This window comes from Salvelinus namaycush, chromosome 21 (assembly GCF_016432855.1).
Source record: "Salvelinus namaycush isolate Seneca chromosome 21, SaNama_1.0, whole genome shotgun sequence".
NCBI classification, from domain to species: domain Eukaryota; kingdom Metazoa; phylum Chordata; class Actinopteri; order Salmoniformes; family Salmonidae; genus Salvelinus; species Salvelinus namaycush.
This window is the reverse complement of record NC_052327.1, coordinates 35,033,881-35,055,889: the sequence shown is the minus strand read 5'-3', so window position 1 is coordinate 35,055,889 and position 22,009 is coordinate 35,033,881. Positions and strand designations below refer to the sequence as shown.

Genomic DNA, 22,009 nt, shown 5'->3' with positions numbered 1-22,009 from the left:
CTATGAAAGTGAACTGTGTTTGCATGTGATCAGGTGTGTATTCATTCTGCCGATTGTGTTGAAAAACATTTCTTAAACAGAAGTAAATGAAACGAAACAGGGATAAACATACCTGAATAGAAACTCTTGTTTGTAACTGTTGGACTAATGATTACATCCAAGATCAACCAGATCATTCCACAGAGGGCCGTGTATCTGCGGGTTTTCGCTCCAACCTTGTACTTGTGTTACGGGATTTTTATGAATAATGACTAAAATATTTATACATTTGACTTAGAATTATAACTAAACAGAATACTACTATATTTCTGTATGGATGAATGAATCTTATTATAATCATAATGCTGAATATAATGTGTTCCTTGTTAGAAAGAATGGAGTTATCTTCAGACAGGCTGGAATGATGTGTTCCTTACAGGAAATTAGGTCTCTACCCAGGGAGGGGAGAGACCTTGGGTTGCTTGCAGATTGTTTAACAGGTGGCAGACAATCCAAGAACGCTAACTGTACTGCCATTGTATCCGAGAGGAGGAAGGACATTTTAAAACCTATGACGTCATTTTTATTATATAACCTGATGTAAATTGTACTATGATCAGTACTCTCGAGAATAAACGCTATTGATTGATTGATTTTGAGACTGGTTTCTGTCCATTTAATGCTGATAAGTAGCTTACAAATTCTTATGTATGGGCAGAGTGTTTTAATTGAATTGGTTGATAAACATATAGGAATTAAATTCCTTTAACAACTTGATAGATGAATTAAGGTCACTAATTAGTAGGGAACTCCCCTCACCTGGTTGTCTAGGTCTTAATTGAAAGGAAAAACTAAAAACCCTCCAACACTCCGTGGAATGAGTTTGTTACAGCTGAGCTAGATGCAGGCAAGCGTATGCAAGGCAGTATTGAATGTGCCACTGTCTGTCACCTTGATTACTCAAAATGTTTCTCTCGATCTGTGTACCTACATTGTAAACTTTCATTCATAGGCTAGGTTGTAGCAACCTCATGGTCTGTATAGGGAAAATTAGAGTATCATGTAGCAGCCTAAACCTATCGATGTTACATTGAGTTGGGTGAATGGAATATGAATGATAGTCATCCAATATGCTGTAACAGAAATAAAGTTTAAAAAAATGTGCGTCCTCCCTCATCTTAAACAGCACCGACCGCCACTGACCTAATGTACTACAGAAAACAAAACAGGCAATGAACTGGGTGATGGCGGGTTTGTGGGACTATGTAGTAAGTGATGAAAACTAGGATAATCTTATCATCGAGAACTCACCATTCCCTCAACAATATCCCCAGCCCCATCGACGGGCGCGCACTCGGAGGCGTGTCCGTAGCAGAAGCAGTTACCCCGTACCACCAAGTCGTAGACAGCATAGTAGTACTTCTCCTTGATCTCCATGCGGGAGTCCAGCAGGTTGTCTCCCAGTGTGTGCAGCTTGGTGAACTTCACCCTTAGGTTGGTGATCTTCAACATGTCTAAAGGAGAAAGAGACATGTGTTAGCCATTAGCTTGTAGCCCTGAGGTCATTGTATGTAGACATTTATTTTGCAGTTACAGTATAGTCGGTTAATAAGCAACATAGCTGGTATTTGTCCAAAAATGGGAAGGATAATAACAATAACTTATTAGCAGACATACATCATTAAGTACACATATTATAGCTGGAACTTACTTTGGATTCTGGGGCTGTAGGGATCTTCAATACGGAAAACTGGATCCAAAACTCGGAAGATGACCTATAGAGACAGATGTGGGATTACACTATTTTTTCAAATGGCTTCTTTTCTCTCAATACATCCAGAATATTGTGTCATATGTAATTAGTTATTACTTCGTTATTAATTAATAACTCAGTCATGCATGAATAACTCAGTCATGCAAAACACACACCTCTCCCTCTGTCGATGGTTCGATGTCGGAGTAATGTGAATCGCAGATGACGTCATCCACTTTCTGCATGGGCCCCGAGGATATGGCAGGGAATGTTGACTCACAGTCGTAGGCGAAGTAACGGTACACCTGCCAGTTCTTCCCAAAGTCAGCCGACCGCTCAATCACCATGGCAGCAGGCCGGAAGGTCTGTCAAAGAGGAAAAACCATACTTATGCATCTTGGTGATATACATATACACTGAGGTTACAACCAGCAATTTGACCATGAGTACATCTGGAAAATGGCCCACTTTTTCTAAACGTACATCATCCGCTGTAATCAAAGATGACGTGAGTACCATAGCCAGGAGAGAAATGTATTATGATGTATTAGGATCCCCATTACCCAACGCCAATGGCGACAGCTAGTCTTATTGGAGTCCGACATATAACGAAAAAGACATTACAGACAAAATACTTTACAATTTACATACATTTAAAAACATTAACATGTAGTAAATGTGTGCATCTATCAGTTACACATACCTGTCAGTACATACACACAACAAGTAGGTCACATGGGGGAGAGGCTTTGTGCCTTGAGATTTTGCTTTATTTATTTTTTGAAACCAGGTCTGGCCTGTATTACTTTACTCACATTTGCAGCTCATTTATGCTGTGTAACAGGAATTTTGAGTTTAGGAAAGACTGACTGCGTCACTTGTTGTTTTTATAAGAAACATTAATGTGTTGGAAATTCGAAATTGTTTGCATAGTCAACTTACACACAGCACTGACACACACACTTACCCCACCAGACATGTCACCAGGGGTCTTTTCACAGCACCCAGGTCCAGTCAAATTTAAGTAAACGTTCAGTATTATACACAGCCATGAGTGCATGGAACTCCATTCCATCTTATATAGCGCAAGTGAATTTCCAACACATGAATGTTTCTTATAAAAACAAGAAGTGATGCAGTCAGTCTTTCCTCAACTCTTAGCGAGAGAGACTGCCATGCATAGTATCAATATTAGGTGTGAACTGATCGAAAAAGATTAGATACCATAATGTCATAATTACAATGTCAATTCGGTTATACTACGGGAACATCTTTATGTTGAAATATCTATGGATAGTAGGGACATAAGACATGTTTCTTCACATCCTTCCTATCATTGTAACGGCAGTCTAGCTCTTCCTCCTCCTCGGACGAGGAGAGGAGAGAAGGATCGGAGGACCAATGTGCAGCGTGGTAATTTTCCATGAATTTAATTAACACAAAGACAAGATACTGACAAACTAATACAAAACAACAAACGACCGTGAAGCTACAAACAAAAGTGCAATACACAAGCTACTAACGTTAGACATAGACACTATACAAAATAACAAACGAACTAACCGTCACAGTCCTAGCTGGTGCAGACAAAACACAGAGACAGGAAACAACCACCCACAATCCCCAACACAAAACAAGCCACCTATATATGATTCTCAATCAGGGACAACGATTGACAGCTGTCTCTGATTGAGAACCATATTAGGCTGAACACAGAAACAGACGAACTAGACACACAACATAGAATTCCCACCCAGCTCACGTCCTGACCAACACTAAACAAGCAAAACACATAAGAACTCTGGTCAGGACGTTACAGTACCCCCCCCCCCCTGAGGTGCGAACTCCGAACGCACCCCTAAAACTCAAGGGGAGGGTCTGGGTGGGCATCTGTCCGCGGTGGCGGCTCCGGCGGTGGACGAGGACACCACTCCACCACTGTCTTTGTCCCCCTCCTTAGCGTCCTTTGAGTGGCGACCCTCGCCCACGACCTTGGCCTAAGAATCCTCCCCAAGGCCCCCACATGATTTAGGAGGTAGCTCAGGACAGAGAGGTAGCTCAGGACAGAGAGGTAGCTCAGGACAGAGAGGTAGCTCCGGACTGAGTGGCAGCTCCGGACTGAGTGGCAGCTCATGACTGAGTGGCAGCTCATGACTGTAGGGCAGCTCATGACTGGAAGGCAGCTCATGACTGGAAGGCAGCTCATGACTGGAGGGCAGCTCATGACTGGAGGGCAGCTCATGACTGGAGGGCAGCTCATGACTGGAGGGCAGCTCCAGTGGGGGCCTCCAGGCTCTGGCAGCTCCTGACTGGAGGGCGGCGCTGGCAGCTCCTGACTGGCTGGCGGCTCTGGCGGCTCCTGACTGGCTGGCGGCTCTGGCGGCTCCTGACTGGCTGGCGGCTCTGGCGGCTCCTGACTGGCTGGCGGCTCTGGCGGCTCCTGACTGGCTGGCGGGTCTGGCGGCTCCTGACTGGCTGGCGGCTCTGGCGGCTCCTGACTGGCTGGCGGCTCTGGCGGCTCCTGACTGGCTGGCGGCTCTGGCGGCTCCTGACTGGCTGGCGGCTCTGGCGGCTCCTGACTGACGGACGGCTCTAGTGGCTCCTGACTGGCGGACGGCTCTAATGGCTCGGGACAGACAGGCGGCTCTGAAGGCTCGTGGCAGACGGATGGCTCAGATGGCGCTGGGCAGATGGATGGCTCAGATGGCGCTGGGCAGATGGATGGCTCAGATGGCGCTGGGCAGACGGATGGCTCAGATGGCGCTGGGCAGACGGATGGCTCAGATGGCGCTGGGCAGACGGATGGCTCAGATGGCGCTGGGCAGACGGATGGCTCAGATGGCGCTGGGCAGACGGATGGCTCAGATGGCGCTGGGCAGACGGATGGCTCAGATGGCGCTGGGCAGACGGATGGCTCAGATGGTGCTGGGCAGGCAGGCAGCTCAGACGGCGCTGGGCAGACGAGCAGTGCAGGCGGTGTTGGGCAGACGGCCGACTCTGACCTGCTGAGGCGCACAGTAGGCCTGGTGCGTGGTGCCGGAACTGGTGGTACCGGACTGGAGACACGCACCTCAAGGCTAGTGCGGGGAACAGGAACAGGGCACACTGGACTCTCGAGGCGCACTATAGGCCTGGTGCGTGGTACCGGAACTGGAGGTACCGGGCTGAGGGCACGCACCTCAGGGCGAGTGCGGGGAGAAGGAACAGTGCGTACAGGGCTCTGGAGACGCACAGGAGGCTTGGTGCGTGGTGCCGGAACTGGAGGCACTGGGCTGGAGACACGCACCATAGGGAGAGTGCGTGGAGGAGGAACAGGCCTCTGGAGACGCACTGGAAGCCTGGTGCGTGGTGTAGGCACTGGTGGTACTGGGCTGGGGCCACGCACCATAAGGCGAGTGCGGGGTGCTGGAACTGGAGGTACTGGGCTGGGGCGGGAAGGTGGCGCCGGATATACCGGACCGTGCAGGCGTACTGGCTCCCTTGAGCACCGAGCCTGCCCAACCTTACCTGGTTGAATGCTCCCCGTAGCCCGTCCAGTGCGGGGAGGTGGAATAACCCGCACTGGGCTGTGTTGGCGAACCGGGGACACCATGCGTAAGGTTGGTGCCATGTACACCGGCCCGAGGAGACGTACTGGAGGCCAGATATGTAGAGCCGGCTTCATGGCACTTGGCTCAATGCTCAATCTAGCCCGGCCAGTGCGGGGAGGTGGAATAACCCGCACCGGGCTATGCACACGTACAGGAGACACCGTGCGCTCTTCCGCATAACACGGTGTCTGCCCGTACTCCCGCTCTCCACAGTAAGCATGGGAAGTGGGCGCAGGTTTCCTACCTACCTTCGCCACACTACCCTTTAGCCCCCCCCCCCCCAATTTTTTTTTTTGGGGTTTCTTCACGGGCTTCCAGCCACGCTTCCGTGCTGCCTCCTCATACCACCGCTCCTGGGCTTTAGCTGCCTCCATCTCTTCCCGAGAGCGGCGATATTCTCCAATGTGAGCCCAGTGTCCTTTACCCTCCAGAATTTCCTCCCATGTCCAGGATTCCTGTGTAGTGGGCCGCTGCTGCTCGTACTCACGCTGCTTGGTCCGAGTTTGGTGGGTGGTTCTGTAACGGCAGTCTAGCTCTTCCTCCTCCTCGGACGAGGAGAGGAGAGAAGGATCGGAGGACCAATGTGCAGCGTGGTAATTTTCCATGAATTTAATTAACACAAAGACAAGATACTGACAAACTAATACAAAACAACAAACGACCGTGAAGCTACAAACAAAAGTGCAATACACAAGCTACTAACGTTAGACATAGACACTATACAAAATAACAAACGAACTAACCGTCACAGTCCTAGCTGGTGCAGACAAAACACAGAGACAGGAAACAACCACCCACAATCCCCAACACAAAACAAGCCACCTATATATGATTCTCAATCAGGGACAACGATTGACAGCTGTCTCTGATTGAGAACCATATTAGGCTGAACACAGAAACAGACGAACTAGACACACAACATAGAATTCCCACCCAGCTCACGTCCTGACCAACACTAAACAAGCAAAACACATAAGAACTCTGGTCAGGACGTTACAATCATAAGCTGCTATCCATTGGGTATGTCTGTCACAGTACATTTATTCATAACTTGAAATTAATCTCAAATTGTTATTTCAGCTGTATTTGTCACACAAAATTGATGTCACAGTTTAGTTCAATATTGGCTGTATTACAAAATTCCTGTTACACAGCCTAAATGAGCTGCAATTGTGAGTAAAGTGATACAGGCCAGATCTGTGTGGAGCGAACAACCCCAGACTGGTGGGCGGTCTGTTCTCCATTCCTCAGGCTCACACAGCTGTGTGTGTGTGTGTGTGTTTGTGTGTATGGTAGACCTCCCACGAGGCCAAGCCTTCTGATAATCTGCAGAGTAGACGGTCCAGCCAGCATCCCCTTACACACTACCCACGCTCCCCCACATTGAGCCCTCTGACCATTGGTTACCTTGAAGGTCATAATGAGGTGGGTGAAATGAAACTCTGCCTCCAAGTTCAGCTGGATGGTCACTTTCTCAAGACCTGGGAAAAGAAGGAAGAAGCGGGAGAAAGAGACAAGGAGGGAAAGGACAGGGGGAAAGAGAAAAAAATTTAAAAGGGAGGGAGAGATAGAGGGGACAGAGAAAAAATAGAGGGTCAAACGGCAAGGGAAGGATAGAATTTAAAAACGTGATGAAGTCAGAGAGGGTGGAGAGCGGAAGGAGAGACAGAAACAAAAACATGAGTGTACATACAGGTTTCCAATTGAGCCAAGCATAACACAAGCTGGAATGGTTAACTATACAGTACATGACACTTATCCACTCTTCACAGTGCATCTTCTGGCCAAAAAACATGCATTAACTCTTCACCTCTCCCTTCATAGTATTTTCATGGTTGGTTCTGTTCTATGATATAAAGCTCATGGCTGCCGTTCTGATTCCTGACATTCTTCTTTGCCACAAAATGGGGCAGTGGATTTTACGCATAGCTACTGGGTAGTTAAGCAGCAAATAACAACTTAACCATTTAAAATATCTCTATTTCTTTGGTGAAACTAATATTAATTGGTTATGTTTATCGTTTAGCAATAAGAGCAAGAACAAGCCACCACTTATCAATATGCAACAATGTATAACTTCTCTAGGATAGGGGGCAGCATTTTCACTTTTGGATAAATAGCGTGCCCAATTTCAACTTCCTTCTACTCATCCCCAGAATATAAGATATGCATATTATTAGTAGATTTGGATAGAAACACTCTCAAGTTTCTAAAACTGTTTGAATCATGTCTGTGAGTATACCAGAACTTATGTAGCAGGCAAAACCCCGAGGACTAACCATTCAGATAAAACAATTTTTAGGTCACTGTCTGTTCAATGAGTTTTCATTGGGATGCTAGATTTCTAATCAACCTGTTTGCAGTTCCTACCGCTTCCACTGGATGTCACCAGTCGTTGGAAATAGGTTGAGGTTATTCCTTTTGTGCAATGAAGAAGAACGGCCATCTGGAATCAGTGTAACGTTATGTGTACTGTTTGAGAGTTGCGTAAGACTAGAAAAGTAGAGTTAGTTTGTTGTCCTCCTGTATTGAAAACAGATAGACCCGTCTTCAATTTGATCGATTATTAACGTTTAAAAATACCTAAAGTTGTATTACAAAAGTAGTTTGAAATGTTTTGGCAAAGTTTAGAGGTAATTTTTGAGATATTTTGTAGTGACGTTGCGCAAATTGGAAGCGCCAAATAAATGGACAATTTGGATATATATGGACGGAATTAATCAAACAAAAGGACCATTTGTGATGTTTATGGGACATATTGGAGTGCCAACAAAAGAAGCTCGTCAAAGGTAAGGCATGATTTATATTTTATTTCTGCGTTTTGTATTGCGCCTGCAGGGTTCAAATATGCTACACTCTCTTTGTTTACTGTTGTGCTATCATCAGATAATAGCATCTTATGCTTTCGCCGAAAAGCCTTTTTGAAATCTGACATGTTGGCTGGATTCACAACGAGTGTAGCTTTAATTTGGTATCTTACATGTGTGATTTAATGAAAGTTTGATTTTATATCATTTTTTTGAATTTGGCGCTCTACATTTTCCCTGGCTATTGGCCAAGTGGGACGCAAGCGTCCCACATATCCCAGGGAGGTTATTAACAGGAGAAAATGTTCGAACTCATCATTAGACTATATACAATTAATGCGTTACTTTAGCAACAACACAGAGTTCATCAACTAAGCACGAATGCGTTTCCCCCCATCTTATATTGTAGAATGGGACTATTGAGTGTCAGTTTTACATCCGTTTTGGGGGAACCTCACCTGTGCTTATAATAATTATAATTGTAATAATAATAATACATGCATTTTATATAGCGCTTTCATTACAAGTAGAATCTCAAAGTCGCTTTAAATTTTTTTTTTTTTAAATACAACTTAACAAAACAAATGTATTAGGATCTGTGTGTTCTTGGGCGATGGTCTTGCACAGCTTTTGAGGAGAAGACAGTTGGAAAAGGTAGTAAGAGGGTTGTGCTTTGAGCTGGGGCCTACTGGGACAGTGTTGTAATAGAGTGGATCTAGTACAGTAATGTCTGGATTATGAATGGAAATTCCCTGTCTCTTTTGCCAGGCCCATCTGTGTAGTTGGCCGCTCCACTAGTGAGTATTAACCTCCTTCCTGTTCTTTCCGGAGAAATATTCCCACCACTTTATCCTCGGCCAAACCTCCCCTAACTCCTAGTCAGATTACTTTCTGAATCTTATATCCTTCCAGCACTTTTTTTGTGAGTTAACTCTTCAAGGCAAGATGCACTTGGGATAGCTGAATTTGTATCTAAGTTGTGGACGATTTCAATGCTTTCGGCCTCCTAGTAATCATTAACAATGCTTCAAAACCAGGGGTCTTCAACTTGTTCTTTCCGAGGGACACCCTCCCAGGCAGACCGTGACCCAGGGACATGCGTCAGCAAAAAAATGTTTTGCACATGTTTTGTCATTTCATCAGGTGAATGATAATGGCAAGGAGAAGTAATCAACATTTTAAAACTAATAGATTTGGTACATAGTTTTTTTAAATAATTTTGACCTCCCCATATTATAATTGGAAGAGGAAGTGCAAACTCTAACATAGCCTATTAGCTTGAAAGGTTACTCCAAACACATTTTCACTAAAAGCAGCTGTTAAGCTGGTTAAACAAAGGTTAGCCATGTGTTGGCAAAAATGTATGTCCAAGTCTTGAGTGGATGGTCGGGGGGCCGGAACATAATTACAAATCATTTGTAGATACCAAATTGACCTCAAGAAGCCCAAGCAGATACAGTATAATGTTTGACTGAAACATATTTTCAAACCTTGCTTACATATGTATACGATTACATGTTTCTCTCTACTAAGCGTGGGAATACTTGAGAACTGATTTCTTAAATTAAAATCATTTGGAGCTAATTTCCTGGTGTTTTTAGTCTATTATGTCCAACAATAAAAATGTAAAATAAATGTTTTTTTCTCAGAAAACGTGGGGGGGGGGCAAATAAAACCACACACGGGCCAAATTCGGCAAACGGGCCGCCAGTACACAGGGTGTAACCCCGCCTCATCTAACAGCCACCTAGGTAATCATTCCCCATGGGTTAATCCTGTCATTCCAAAGTTTATAAACTGGTCATCATCTAAGTCAGCCATTTCTGCTTTCTCTTTGATGTCTCCCTTCACATTGATTAAAGGGGTTAGGGAAGGGATTGGAGGGTGAACATATACTGAGGGGGGAAAGAAGACAGAGTCGCCTTTAATTGAACTCATCTACCTACTAGCCATCCACCAATTTCCCCCCACGAGAACTCACCATTCTCTGACTGCCACCAGGTTTTCAGGCGGTTGGGGGCGAATGTGGTCACGACATTCTCCACTCGGTGGCCGGTGGTGGCGTTAACCACGCTTTTGACGTAGACGTCGGTGGAGTCACACACAAAGCATTTCTTCTCTTCCTGAAGAGACCGTGAAGATTGGGAGAAAGAGAGATAAAAATGTCAGTGTGATTCTTGGGATGCCAAGCCGATTTCTCCCAATCAGGTGAGGGTACAGATAATGAACATCTTTGAAGAGCCCATTCATACAGAAGTAATTGAAATTGGGTATTTTATCAAGAGCAGATATAGATGCTGAAATAAGTGATTGAGCTAAATAGGGGCTTAACTACTTTGAAATGAGGAGTCTGTCTTGCCCTGGTCTCACTCATCAGTGAAGGCTTACCTTAGGCTGCTGACAATGCAGGTTTCATTTGGCCACCAGAAGTTCAGAAAACACACTGTGTGTACTTGTGTGTGTGTGTGTGTGTGTGTGTGTGTGTGTGTGTGTGTGTGTGTGTGTGTGTGTGTATACACATGCTCAAGGGTTCAAATTCAGCATCATCTGGATTTCCTTCCGTCTTTTCACCACTTGACAAGAAAACAACTTTACAAGATTGTAAACATTCTACACATCCAGAGCATGCAACAGAATAGTGTGTCCCCAGCCACACACATTTGTTTGAATTCCAGTACATAGATATGTGTTTGATAAGAAATGTAACCCTGTTGGATCACGTCTTTCACTGACACGATCTGGTTTCTCTCTACTTCAGTGGTGACATAAATGTAATTAATTTAATTATATTAGATTTCCATCTTAAATTCTTTGCATGCTCAGGGCAAACCATACTTTAAATCACACGTATCAAACTAATTTCATGGAGGGCTGAGTGTGCCTGTGGGTTTTCGCTCCTACCTTGTACTTAAGTGATGAATTAAGGTCACTGATTAGTAAGGAACTCCCCACACCTGGTTGTCTAGGGCTTAATTGAAAGGAAAAAACAAAAACCTGCAGACACTAGGCCCTCTGTGAAATGAATTTGACACCCCTGCTTTAAAAATATGCTCAACACATCATAGAAGTGTTCACAAATACTCTACAGTTAAGGTGGGGGAGAACAAGAATCAGCCATTTCTAGTACATTTGATTTAGGTGGATACTGATAAAATAGGATGATGTCTCAAGCAAGGCAACCATTTATTTTCATGTAAGTGCACGGCAAAAGTATTTGATGGTGGCTCCTCAAGTGATGGTTGTTTGATATCTCTAACCATGGAATGTCTGTGCCAATACAATGAGCCCCCATGCATCCAAGCTGCTGGCACAGCCACTTTCAAGTCATTGTTGTTCTGAACCTCAATAATGCTTATAGAATGATTGTGTGATCCAGGAAGCAGTCTAGACAACTCAGAGGGTCGTGCAACTCCTAAACCAATCCTTCCCAAATCCTAAACATCTTTCCCACTCCTACGCTCATATTGAGAAAGCAGGAGTTCAAGAAAAAATATGTGAAAGGAAGTCCTTGTATTGAGAATAAAAGCCCAAGGGATATTTGGAATATATCCCATTTATATATTCCACCCCCAACAGACAAGAGATTGACTGTAAACCTTACAGTAGTTATTATGAAATCTGAACGCCACATTGCCCATGGCAAGAGAATTTTAATTTTGAGCATGCATTTATTCCCCATTAAAATAAATAGGGGAGCTTTTCTTACTGAGGAAATGAAACAATGTTATCATTTAATATGTGATACTGTAATTAATGTTTAATTTTGAGTTAACCACATAGCCTGTTTGTGCCTCTTTGCACTTTGTTACTTTGTTTAGTAGTAGCCTAGATGACTTGGGAAAGGAATCCCTTTCCAGGCATGCAAGACAATGAATATAGCACCATTTTATTCTCAACACCAATTTTCACAAGGTCAAAACTATCTTTCCCATTTCCAAGAGCAAACACCCTGAGGTTAGCAATTACAGGAATGCTTTATTATGGAGCATACCTATGTATTGCTTATCTCCCTCGCTACTACAGGCATGAATGAGAGACTCCAAATGCTGCGTAGAGGCACAACAAATCAGAGCTTGCTTTTCTTGAATATTGAATATCGGTACTTTTACGCGCTCGTGCCATTGAAATAATAACGAATCCTATTGATTGAACTGTTGTCAACTTGGAGTAACAATATTTGTGTGATAGTTAATGAAGTATATAGGCCTATAATAACACCTGGGGCCTAGTCCAAATAGTCTCTGTACTTGTGCCAGAAGCATTTACCTGTAAATGACTGACGATACAGAACGGCTCGGGCCGGTGGAGGCCGCATGTGGAGTTGGCAGAGAGTTGGTGGGCTCTGCCGATGAGAAGGTCTCCCGTGGCGGGGTAGCAGCTCCCCTCTGTGCACACATCGCTGAACTCTGGTACCTGGGCAAGGACGCACGCCCCTGCGGCTACACAAAGAAGAGGCAATATTGAACAATGGGATTTATTCAATACAGGTTGTGGAGTGACGTTTTATTGTACAAAAATGTCAAAGACAAGTGAACTTAGATAAAATTAGATAAAATAGCCGAAGTATTAGAATAAAATACTAACGAAAAGTGCTCAAAGCTTTGGTCTCCCTGTTCATAAAACTTTTAATAAAACACAATCTGAAAAACAGGATATAAACCTTCCATTTCAATGGGTCTTTGATTTATATTAATGCCACTTGAAGTTATTTAATTGTTTCATGCCGAGTTTATAACAAGAACAATATGTGTCATAGTCAAAAAAAAAATACAAACAATTCCACATATGATGAATTAAATTAGCCTACGAAACGTTGACTATTTAAACTTGTAGAACTAATATCCATTTAAATATGCTTAACTGTATTTTCTTCATTAGGCTACATGCAAAGTTTATCATTATGCACTTTCAGTTGACTCAATGTTGGACATGCGTTCTACAGAAAACATTTCAAAATGATAAAAATAATAAACTTACATAGCAGGGTCGCAATTTGAAATATCAACATTTTTGGTGTGCTTCCTATCCGTGAGACTGTGTGTGGTTCCTTATGGTAGGGTTTTGCCCTCACGCTTTTCTTGTCCCGCTACCCCTCAAATCACCACTGAGAAAATTGAGTAATTTTTCTGTCCCCCTCTCCTCAAGCATGCGCACAGGGTGTAACTCGCCCTCCCCCAAAGCCTCTATTCGATAAATCCAGTGAAGTCCTATAACCAGCAGCTACAAATGCTCATCAACTAACTTGTATAGTTTGACGACCAATTACATAATAGATAAATCATTACCTGTGGGCTATCTGAAATGTGGCAGATCATTTGGAGCAGAAGGATCATGTTGACAGCATCTCATTATGCTCACATTGAGAGAAAGTTCAAACTTACACATCTAATAGGATTGTAAATGTCTTCTCTCTCAGATACCAACCCCCACCTAGACCTACTCATCTAGAACAAAGGACATTCCTCCACTATGGCAGGAAGCTGCCCTATTATGTCCCTAGGCTCAGGTAAAGCTGGGATAATATAGGTACTGAAGCCATACTACTCATTTACTGTACTGAAGAGAAATTAGGTTAAGAGCTTAAAACTTTCCTGTACAGTTGTTGGTAATGACAGATTACCAAAGACTAAACGATGACCTACAACCTTAATTATGTGTCACAGGGAGTTTGGGGGGGGGGGGTTTGTGTGTGTGTGTGTGTGTGTGTGTGTGTGTGTGTGTGTGTGTGTGTGTGTGTGTGTGTGTGTGTGTGTGTGTGTGTGTGTGTGTGTGTGTGTGTGTGTGTGTGTGTGTGTGTGTGTGTGTCTGTCAGTACCAGCTCCAACCATAGCTGGAGGAGAAACAGGGTGGCAGTTCAAATTCAATTATCTTTGAAATGGCAAAGAGGGGGACTGTAGGAACAGATTCAATAAGCTTTTTGAGTCTGAGAAACTAGACTATGTTCACAGTCACTGAGAATATTGAAGAAAGAAAGACATTACTTGTGGTATTCATGAACCATTCCTTGGTTTACTGCTGAAAATAACATCAACATTTAGGCTCCGTCAAGGGACAAATGACTAGTCCTAAAACACAGAAAAGTGGTCTCACTTGCAAAAATAAAGTCTTCATTAAATTAGGCTAATACAGTGGCATCTCAATCTCATTCTGAACAAATACAACCAACACGCAAAAAATACTACAATCTGTCCATTCAAGAACAGAAAAATGCAACCAAAAACCACAAAGGTTAAAAAAGGTTCTCAAATAATAGCTCCCTCTTCTGTAATTAGCTGCATCACTGGTGATATTTCCTCTAATCTTCAATGCAGTGGATCAGTGGCAACCTGCAATTAGGTAGAGCCATTAGTGGTCTGTGAATTCCTCACGTTTAAAAACATGACCAGGGGGCAGGGAGGGAATGCAGACCCCAGTCTAAGACACATTCTCAGGGGTGAGTGGGCTAACTCTCCCCTGGGGGGTATGAGATGGAACTCCCCCCCAAGAGTCACTATAGAATTAGAGCAAACAATAGACCTGCCAATTGTTCAATTTATATCCATATATTTAGAACATACACTACCATTCCAAAGCTTTGGAATTAAGATCTTCAGTTTTTGGCAATTTTATGCATGACAGGGCCTTCATTTCTCAGAACAAGAATAGACTGATGAGTTTCAGAAGAAAGTTCTTTGTTTCAGGCCATTTTGAGCCTGTAATCGAACCCACAAATGCTGATGCTCCAGATACTCAACGAGTCTAAAGAAGGCCAGTTTTATAGATTTTTTAATAAGAACAACAGTTTTCATCTGTGCTAATATAATTGCAAAAAGGGTTTTCTAATGAGCCTTTTAAAATGATACACTTGGATTAGCTAACACAACGTGCCATTGGAACACAGGAGTGATGGTTGCTGATAATGGGCCTCTGTACGCCTATGTAGATATTCCATAAAAAATCTGCCGTTTCCAGCTACAATAGTCATTTACAACATTAACAAAGGTCTACACTGTATTTCTGATCAATTTGATGTTATTTTAATGGACATAAAATGTGCTTTTCTTTAAAAAACAAGGACATTTCTAAGTGACCCCAAACTTTTGAGATGGAACGGTTGGATGGAACGTTAACATTAACGGCTAGGTGGAACGTTAACATTAACGGCTGGGTGGAACGTTAACATTAACGGCTGGGTGGAACGTTAACATTAACGGCTGGGTGGAACGTTAACATTAAGGGCTGGGTGGAACGTTAACATTAACGGATGGGTGGAACGTTAACATTAAGGGCTGGGTGGAAAGTACATGAGAAATAAGGGGTGCGTGTTCTCCCCACAACTAGAATGAGCAGTGACCTGGAAAGAGAGGTAGTGAGGTAGAGAGAAAGAAAGACAGAGAGAAATCAGCTCAATGTAATTGAAGAATCCATCCACTTTTGTGAAAATTGGAAAACTCTAAACAAACAACAATACGAATAGTTATCTATCCAAAACAGAGATGTATGGATAAACCACTTCTCCAATCTTTTTGTCTCTATAACAAAGAACAAACAGCAAAAACATATACATGACCAAATACAAATCTTAGAATCAACTATTAAAGACTACCAGAACTCACTGGATTCTCCAATAACATTGAATGATCATCAAGGACATCAACCACCCGAGCCACTGCCTGTTCACACCACTACCATCCAGAAGGCGAGGTCAGTACAGGTGCATCAAAGCTGGGACCGAGAGACTGAAAAACAGTTTCTACCTCAAGGCCATCAGACTGCTAAACAGTAATCACTAACTCAGAAAGGCTGCTGCCTACATTGAGACCCAATCACTGGCCACTTTAATAAATTAATCTCTCTAGTCACTTTATACAATGCCACTCTATGTAATGCCACTTTAATAATGTTTACATATCTTAAATTACTCATATTACATGTATATACTGTATTTTATAGCATCTATTGCACCTTGACTATGCCGCTCAACCATCGCTCATCCATATACTTAAATGTACATATTCTCATTCACCCCTTTAGATTTGTGTATATTAGGTAGATGTTGGGGATTGTTAGATTACTTGTTAGATATTACTGCACTGTCGGAACTATAAGCACAAGCATTTCGCTAAACTCGCATTAACATCTGCTAACCATGTGTATGTGACAAATAAAATGTGATTTGAATTTGATTTGATGAACTACAGGACAAAATACAAACCCTCCAACCCAAAAAGGCCTGTGGGGTTGATGGTATCCTAAATGAAATGATAAAATATACAGACCATGAATTCCAATTGACTATACATAAACACTTTAACATCATCCTCAGCTCTGGCATCTTCCCCAATATTTGGAACCAAGGACTGATCAGCCCAATCCACAACAGTGGAGACAATTTTGACCCCAATAACTAACGTGGGATATGCGTCAACAGCAACCTTGGGAAAATCCTATGCATTATCATTAACAGCAGACATTTCCTCAGTGTAATGAGAAATGTCAAATTGGCTTTTTACCAAATTACAGTACAACAGACCATGTATTCAACCTACGCACCATAATTGACAAACAAACAAACCAAAACAAAGGCAAAGTCTTCTCATGCTTTGTTGATTTAAAAAAAGCTCTCGACTCAATTTGACATGAGGGTCTACTATACAAATTGATGGAAAGTGGTGTTGGGAGAAAAACATAAGACATTATGAAATCCATGTACACAAACAACAAGTGTGCAGTTAAAATTGGCAAAAAAACACACAGATTTCTTTCCACAGAGCCGGGGGGTGAGATAGGGATGCAGCTTAAGCCCCACCCTCTTCAACATACAATACCAGTCAAAAGTTTGGACACACCAACTCATTCAAGGGTTTTTCTTCTGCAGCATATTGCTGCTGAATGCTGTGGTAGCCATGCTGGTTAAGTGTGCCTTGAACTCTAAATAAATCATTGACAGTGTCACCAGCAAAGCACCCCCACACCATCACACCTCCTCCTACATGCTTCACGGTGGGAACCACACATGCAGGATCATCCATTTACCTACTCTGTATCTCAAAGAGAAGGCGTTTGGAACCAAAAATCTAAAATTTGGACTCATCAGACCAAAGGACAGATTTCCACCGGTCTCATGTCCATTGCTTGTGTTTCTTGACCCAAGCAAGTCTCTTTTTGTTATTCGTGTTCTTTAGTAGTGGTTTCTTTGCAGCAATTCGGCCATTCGCCTGATTCACACAGTCTCCTCTGAACAGTTGATGTTGAGATGTGTCTGTAACTTGAACTCTGTGAAGCATTTATTTGGGCTGCAATCTGAGGTGCAGTTAACTCTAATGAACATATCCTCTGCAGCAGAGGTAACTCTGGGTCTTCCTTTCCTGTGGTGGTCCTCATGAGAGCCAGTTTCATCATAGCGCTTGATGGTTTTTGCGACTGCACTTGAAGAAATTGTCAAAGTTCTTGAAATGCTCTGTATTGACTGACCTTCATGTCTTAAAATAATGATGGACTGTCATTTCTTTTTGCTTATTTGAGCTGTTCTTGCCATAATATGGATTTTGGTCTTTTACCAAATAGGGTTGTGTTAGTTGTGTTGTGACCCTACCTTGTCACAACACAACTAATTGTCTCAAACGCATTAAGCAATTCCACAAATTAACTTTTAACAAGGCACACCTGTTAATTGAAATGTATTCCACCTCATGAAGCTGGTTGAGAGAATGCCAAGAGTGTGCAAAGCTGTCGTCAAGGCAAAGGGTGGCTACTTTGAAGAATCTCAAATATAAAATCTATTTAGATTTCTTTAACACTTTTTTGGTTACTACATGATTCCATATGTTTTATTTCATCGTTTTGATGTCTTCACTATTATTCTACAATGTAGAAAATTTTAAAATAAAGAAAAATCCTGGAATGAGTAGGTGTGTCCAATATTTGGGACTGGCACTGTATATATCAACGAATTGGCAAGGGCACTAGAACAGTCTGCAGCACCAAGCCTCACCCTACTAAAATTTGAAGTCAAATGTCTACTGATGATCTGGTGCTTCATTCCCCAACCAAGGGGGGCCTACAGCAGCACCTAGATCTTCTGCACAGATTCTGTCAGACCTGGGCCCTGACAGTAAATCTCAGTAAGACAAAAAATAATAGTGTTCCAAAAAAGGTCCAGTTGCCAGGACCATGAATACAAATTACATCTAGACACCGTTGCCCTAGAGCACACAAAAAAACTCTACCTGGCCCTAAACATCAGAGCCATCAGAGCCACAGGTAACTTCCACAAAGCTGTGAACGATCTGAGAGACAAGGCAAGAAGGACCTTGTATTCCATCAAAAGGAACATAAAATTCATACCAATTAGGATCTGGCTAAAAATACTTGAATCAGTTATAGAACCCAATGCCCTTTATGGTTGTGAGGTCTGGGGTCTGCTTATTAACCAAGAATTCACAAAATGGGACAAACACCAAATTGAGTCTGCATGCAGAATTCTGCATTAATATCCTCTGTGTACAACGTAAATAACAAAATAATGCATGCAGAGCAGAATTAGGCCGATACCTGCTATTTATCAAAATCCAGAAAAGAGCTGTTAAATTCTACCTCCACCTAAAAGGAATCGATTCCCAAACCTTCCACAACAAAGCCATCATCTACGGAGAAATTAACCTGGAGAAGAGCCCCCTTAGTGTCACGCCCTGGCCTTAGTTATCTTTGTTTTCTTTCTCTCTTCCACCATACGACGATCGTGACACTTAGTAAGCTGGTCCTGGGGCTCTGTTCACAAACACAAACAGACCCAACAGTACAGCAACACAATTAAACCCAACCAAATCATTTGAAAATGAAAGATAATTCCTTGACACATTGGAAAGAATTTACAAAACAAAGTGAGTGAACTAGAATGCTATTTGGCCCTAAATAGAGACTACACAGTGGCAGAATACCTGACCACTGTGACTGACCCAAACGTAAGGAAAGCTTTGACTTTGTACAGACACAGTGAGAATAGCCTTGCTATTGAGAAAGGCCGCCAAAGGCAGACCTGGCTCTCAAGAGAAGACAGGCTATGTGCACACTGCCAACAAAATGGAAACTGAGCTGCACTTCCTAACCTCCTGCCAAATGTATGACCATATTAGAGACACATATTTCCCTCAGATTACAGACCCACAAAGAATTCGAAAACAAATCCAATTTTGATAAACGCCCATATCTATTGGGTGAAATACCACAGTGTGCAATCACAGCAGCAAGATTTGTGACCTGTTGCCACAAGAAAAGGGCAACCAGTGAAGAACAAACACCATTGTAAATACAAACTATATTTATGTATATTTATTTTCCCTTTTGTACTTTAACTACTTGCACTTCATTACAATACTGTATACAGACATAATATGACAATGTGTCTTTATTATTTTGGAACTTTTGTGCGTGTCATGTTTACTGTACATTTTTTATTGTTTATTTCACTTTTGTTTATTATCTATTTCACTTGCTTTGGCAATGTAAATATATGTTTCCCATGTCAATAAAGCCCTTTAAATTGAAATTGAGAGAGCGAGAGTGAGCAAGAGAGAGAGAGAGAGAGAGAGAGAGAGAAAGTGTATGCTGGAGCTTAAAGCAACAGAAATCTAGGATTTTACAAGTAAAAAAAAAATGGGCAATGTGCATTAAATGAGAGAGAGAACATTCCGTTGTGAAAAATGGCTGCATTCCAAACCCAGCAGGGACCCATTCCAAACCTGATAGTGTGTTTAATACCATCACATCCCCAGCTAGGATGGGGGGAAACATTGTTTCAGGCCGGCAACAAGCTCTGTATAGACCAGGCCAATTCAGTATACACAGTTTCACAAAATAACAGTCAAATCTTACAAAGAGATCTACTTCCACCAGAGACCAGGGTAGAACTTGGAAAAAAAGTTAGAGGTAGAATAACTTGAAACCTGAAAACGGTAGGAATAAAAGCTTTCCCCCCTTTTATAACATCAAAGATCATGTAAGCAGATAATTAGGTAAGCGGGTGCTTCTCTCTCAACTCTGTCAGTTTTATGATCACCACACGCCCCTACGTGGATGATTAGGAGAACTACACTCTTAAATTCAGTTGCAAAACTCGAGAGGTAGAGAGGAAAGGGTAGGGTGCAATGAACAGTATGTGAGGAAATTCCTTTTACACAATACAACCTAGAACCTGAGAGAACCTATCTTTGACATGACATCAGAGTAGGAACAGGTTCCAGGCACAGACCATTTTGAGCATGTAAATATAAACAGTAAATAAACAGAATAAACGAAATAAAAGTTGAATGTGTAAAAATAATACATATCCATGCCACTTGGCACATGCAAGATCAGATAATTATTATAGCATTTAACTTATTTGACTACTACTGGTCACAGTTTAGGGTCAATTCCATTACACATATCTTTGATCTATACATGAATGTAATTTAAATCTCTTGAACTGACAGAGTTGATGATCATTATTACACAGGCATTATAAAAAGTTGTTAGTGCTGCCTATGGCATCTGCAATGACATTCTTATGAATGTGTAAAGACAGCATTATAATAAGTGCTAGAAGTCTGTGACCCTGTATACCGTCTTGAAGATAGAACCCTGAATCCTCCTCTCTTGATCCACCTAGGGTGTTAGGAGGTACTGTCAATGTACCTATCCACGCGGGAGGCAATCTCCCTTCGGAGGGATTCCACCATCTCCAACAACATGGCAACCTCCATGGCTTTGTCCTCTTTGTTGTTGATGAAGTCTTGGATCTGTTTCACCAAGTCCGAAACAACAAAGACAAAGAGAAAATGAAGACAATGATTAGTGGATCCTTTAAAACGTTTGTTACTGCTGGGGTGGAATAAAATGCTGCACACCAAGTGGCTCTCCAGAAAAAGGAGTTGGACACCTCTGTTTAAAAGGGGGAAATCTGCAGTTCAAACAACAATAAAGCAAAAGCAGTCACCCCACTATTGTTTTGGTAAACAGCTGAGGGATGTGGCTGGAGAAATGTAACTACACTCAAAATTCATAGGCAGAGCTATGGATGCAACGACTGACCATCCATGAGATCAAAATGACAGTTTTAACCATGTTTTAAGGCTATACATTTGTTAACATTACATTGTTTACAAACAAGCTTACCTTTTCAGATATGATGCGGGACGACAGTTGAATTAAGCTCATGAGGCATTTATATGGTATACTCTTCAAGAATTAATCAGTCATTTAAAAGTAAAAAAAAGTATGTACCAATTTTAGATTGCCCCTTCAAGGTCTTGAGACTTACTGCCAAATTTCTTGAATTTTATCTTGAAGGAATTTTGTGATTTTCTCTGCCTCCATAGTAATGTTCTTTAGGTGTTCGATGACCACTTAATTGCTGTCCTGGTTTGTGTTCCCCTCCTTTAGCTTATCAAACAGAGCTGTCACCTTTTTGAGCTCCTGGCAAATAACAAGTAAAAAAAAACTAAAACGCATAAATCTACTTAGTTTTATACTCACCACTTAGTACCAAGGTGAGATTGAAAATAAGTACGTGGGAAGAAGAGGTCAGTGGTTGGTGAGTAGTTAGTAGGGGTCAGTGGTTGGTGAGTAGTTAGTAGGGGTCAGTGGTTGGTGAGTAGTTAGTAGTGGTCAGTGGTTGGTGAGTAGTTAGTAGTGGTCAGAGGTTGGTGAGTAGTTAGTAGTGGTCAGAGGTTGGTGAGTAGTTAGTAGGGGTCAGTGGTTGGTGAGTAGTTAGTAGTGGTCAGTTGTTGGTGAGTAGTTAGTAGTGGTCAGTGGTTGGTGAGTAGTTAGTAGGGGTCAGTGGTTGGTGAGTAGTTAGTAGTGGTCAGTTGTTGGTGAGTAGTTAGTAGGGGTCAGTGGTTGGTGAGTAGTTAGTAGTGGTC

General features: G+C 42.3%; 1 protein-coding gene across 1 annotated transcript in view; it reads right to left on the bottom strand.

Moving 5' to 3' along the window:
• LOC120066320 (laminin subunit beta-1-like) overlaps window positions 1-13,221 on the bottom strand; it is a 38,390-nt gene extending 25,169 nt beyond the window's left edge. The window contains exons 1-7 of the mRNA XM_039017618.1: window positions 13,107-13,221; window positions 12,396-12,568; window positions 10,111-10,252; window positions 6,730-6,803; window positions 1,909-2,097; window positions 1,691-1,754; window positions 1,291-1,493 (exon numbers count right to left, since the gene is read on the bottom strand). Coding sequence (XP_038873546.1) covers window positions 1,291-1,493; window positions 1,691-1,754; window positions 1,909-2,097; window positions 6,730-6,803; window positions 10,111-10,252; window positions 12,396-12,568; window positions 13,107-13,137 — 876 coding nt within the window. The 5' untranslated portion in view covers window positions 13,138-13,221. The remainder of the gene's footprint in view (window positions 1-1,290; window positions 1,494-1,690; window positions 1,755-1,908; window positions 2,098-6,729; window positions 6,804-10,110; window positions 10,253-12,395; window positions 12,569-13,106) is intronic.
• Between the last annotated feature and the right edge of the window lie 8,788 nt (window positions 13,222-22,009).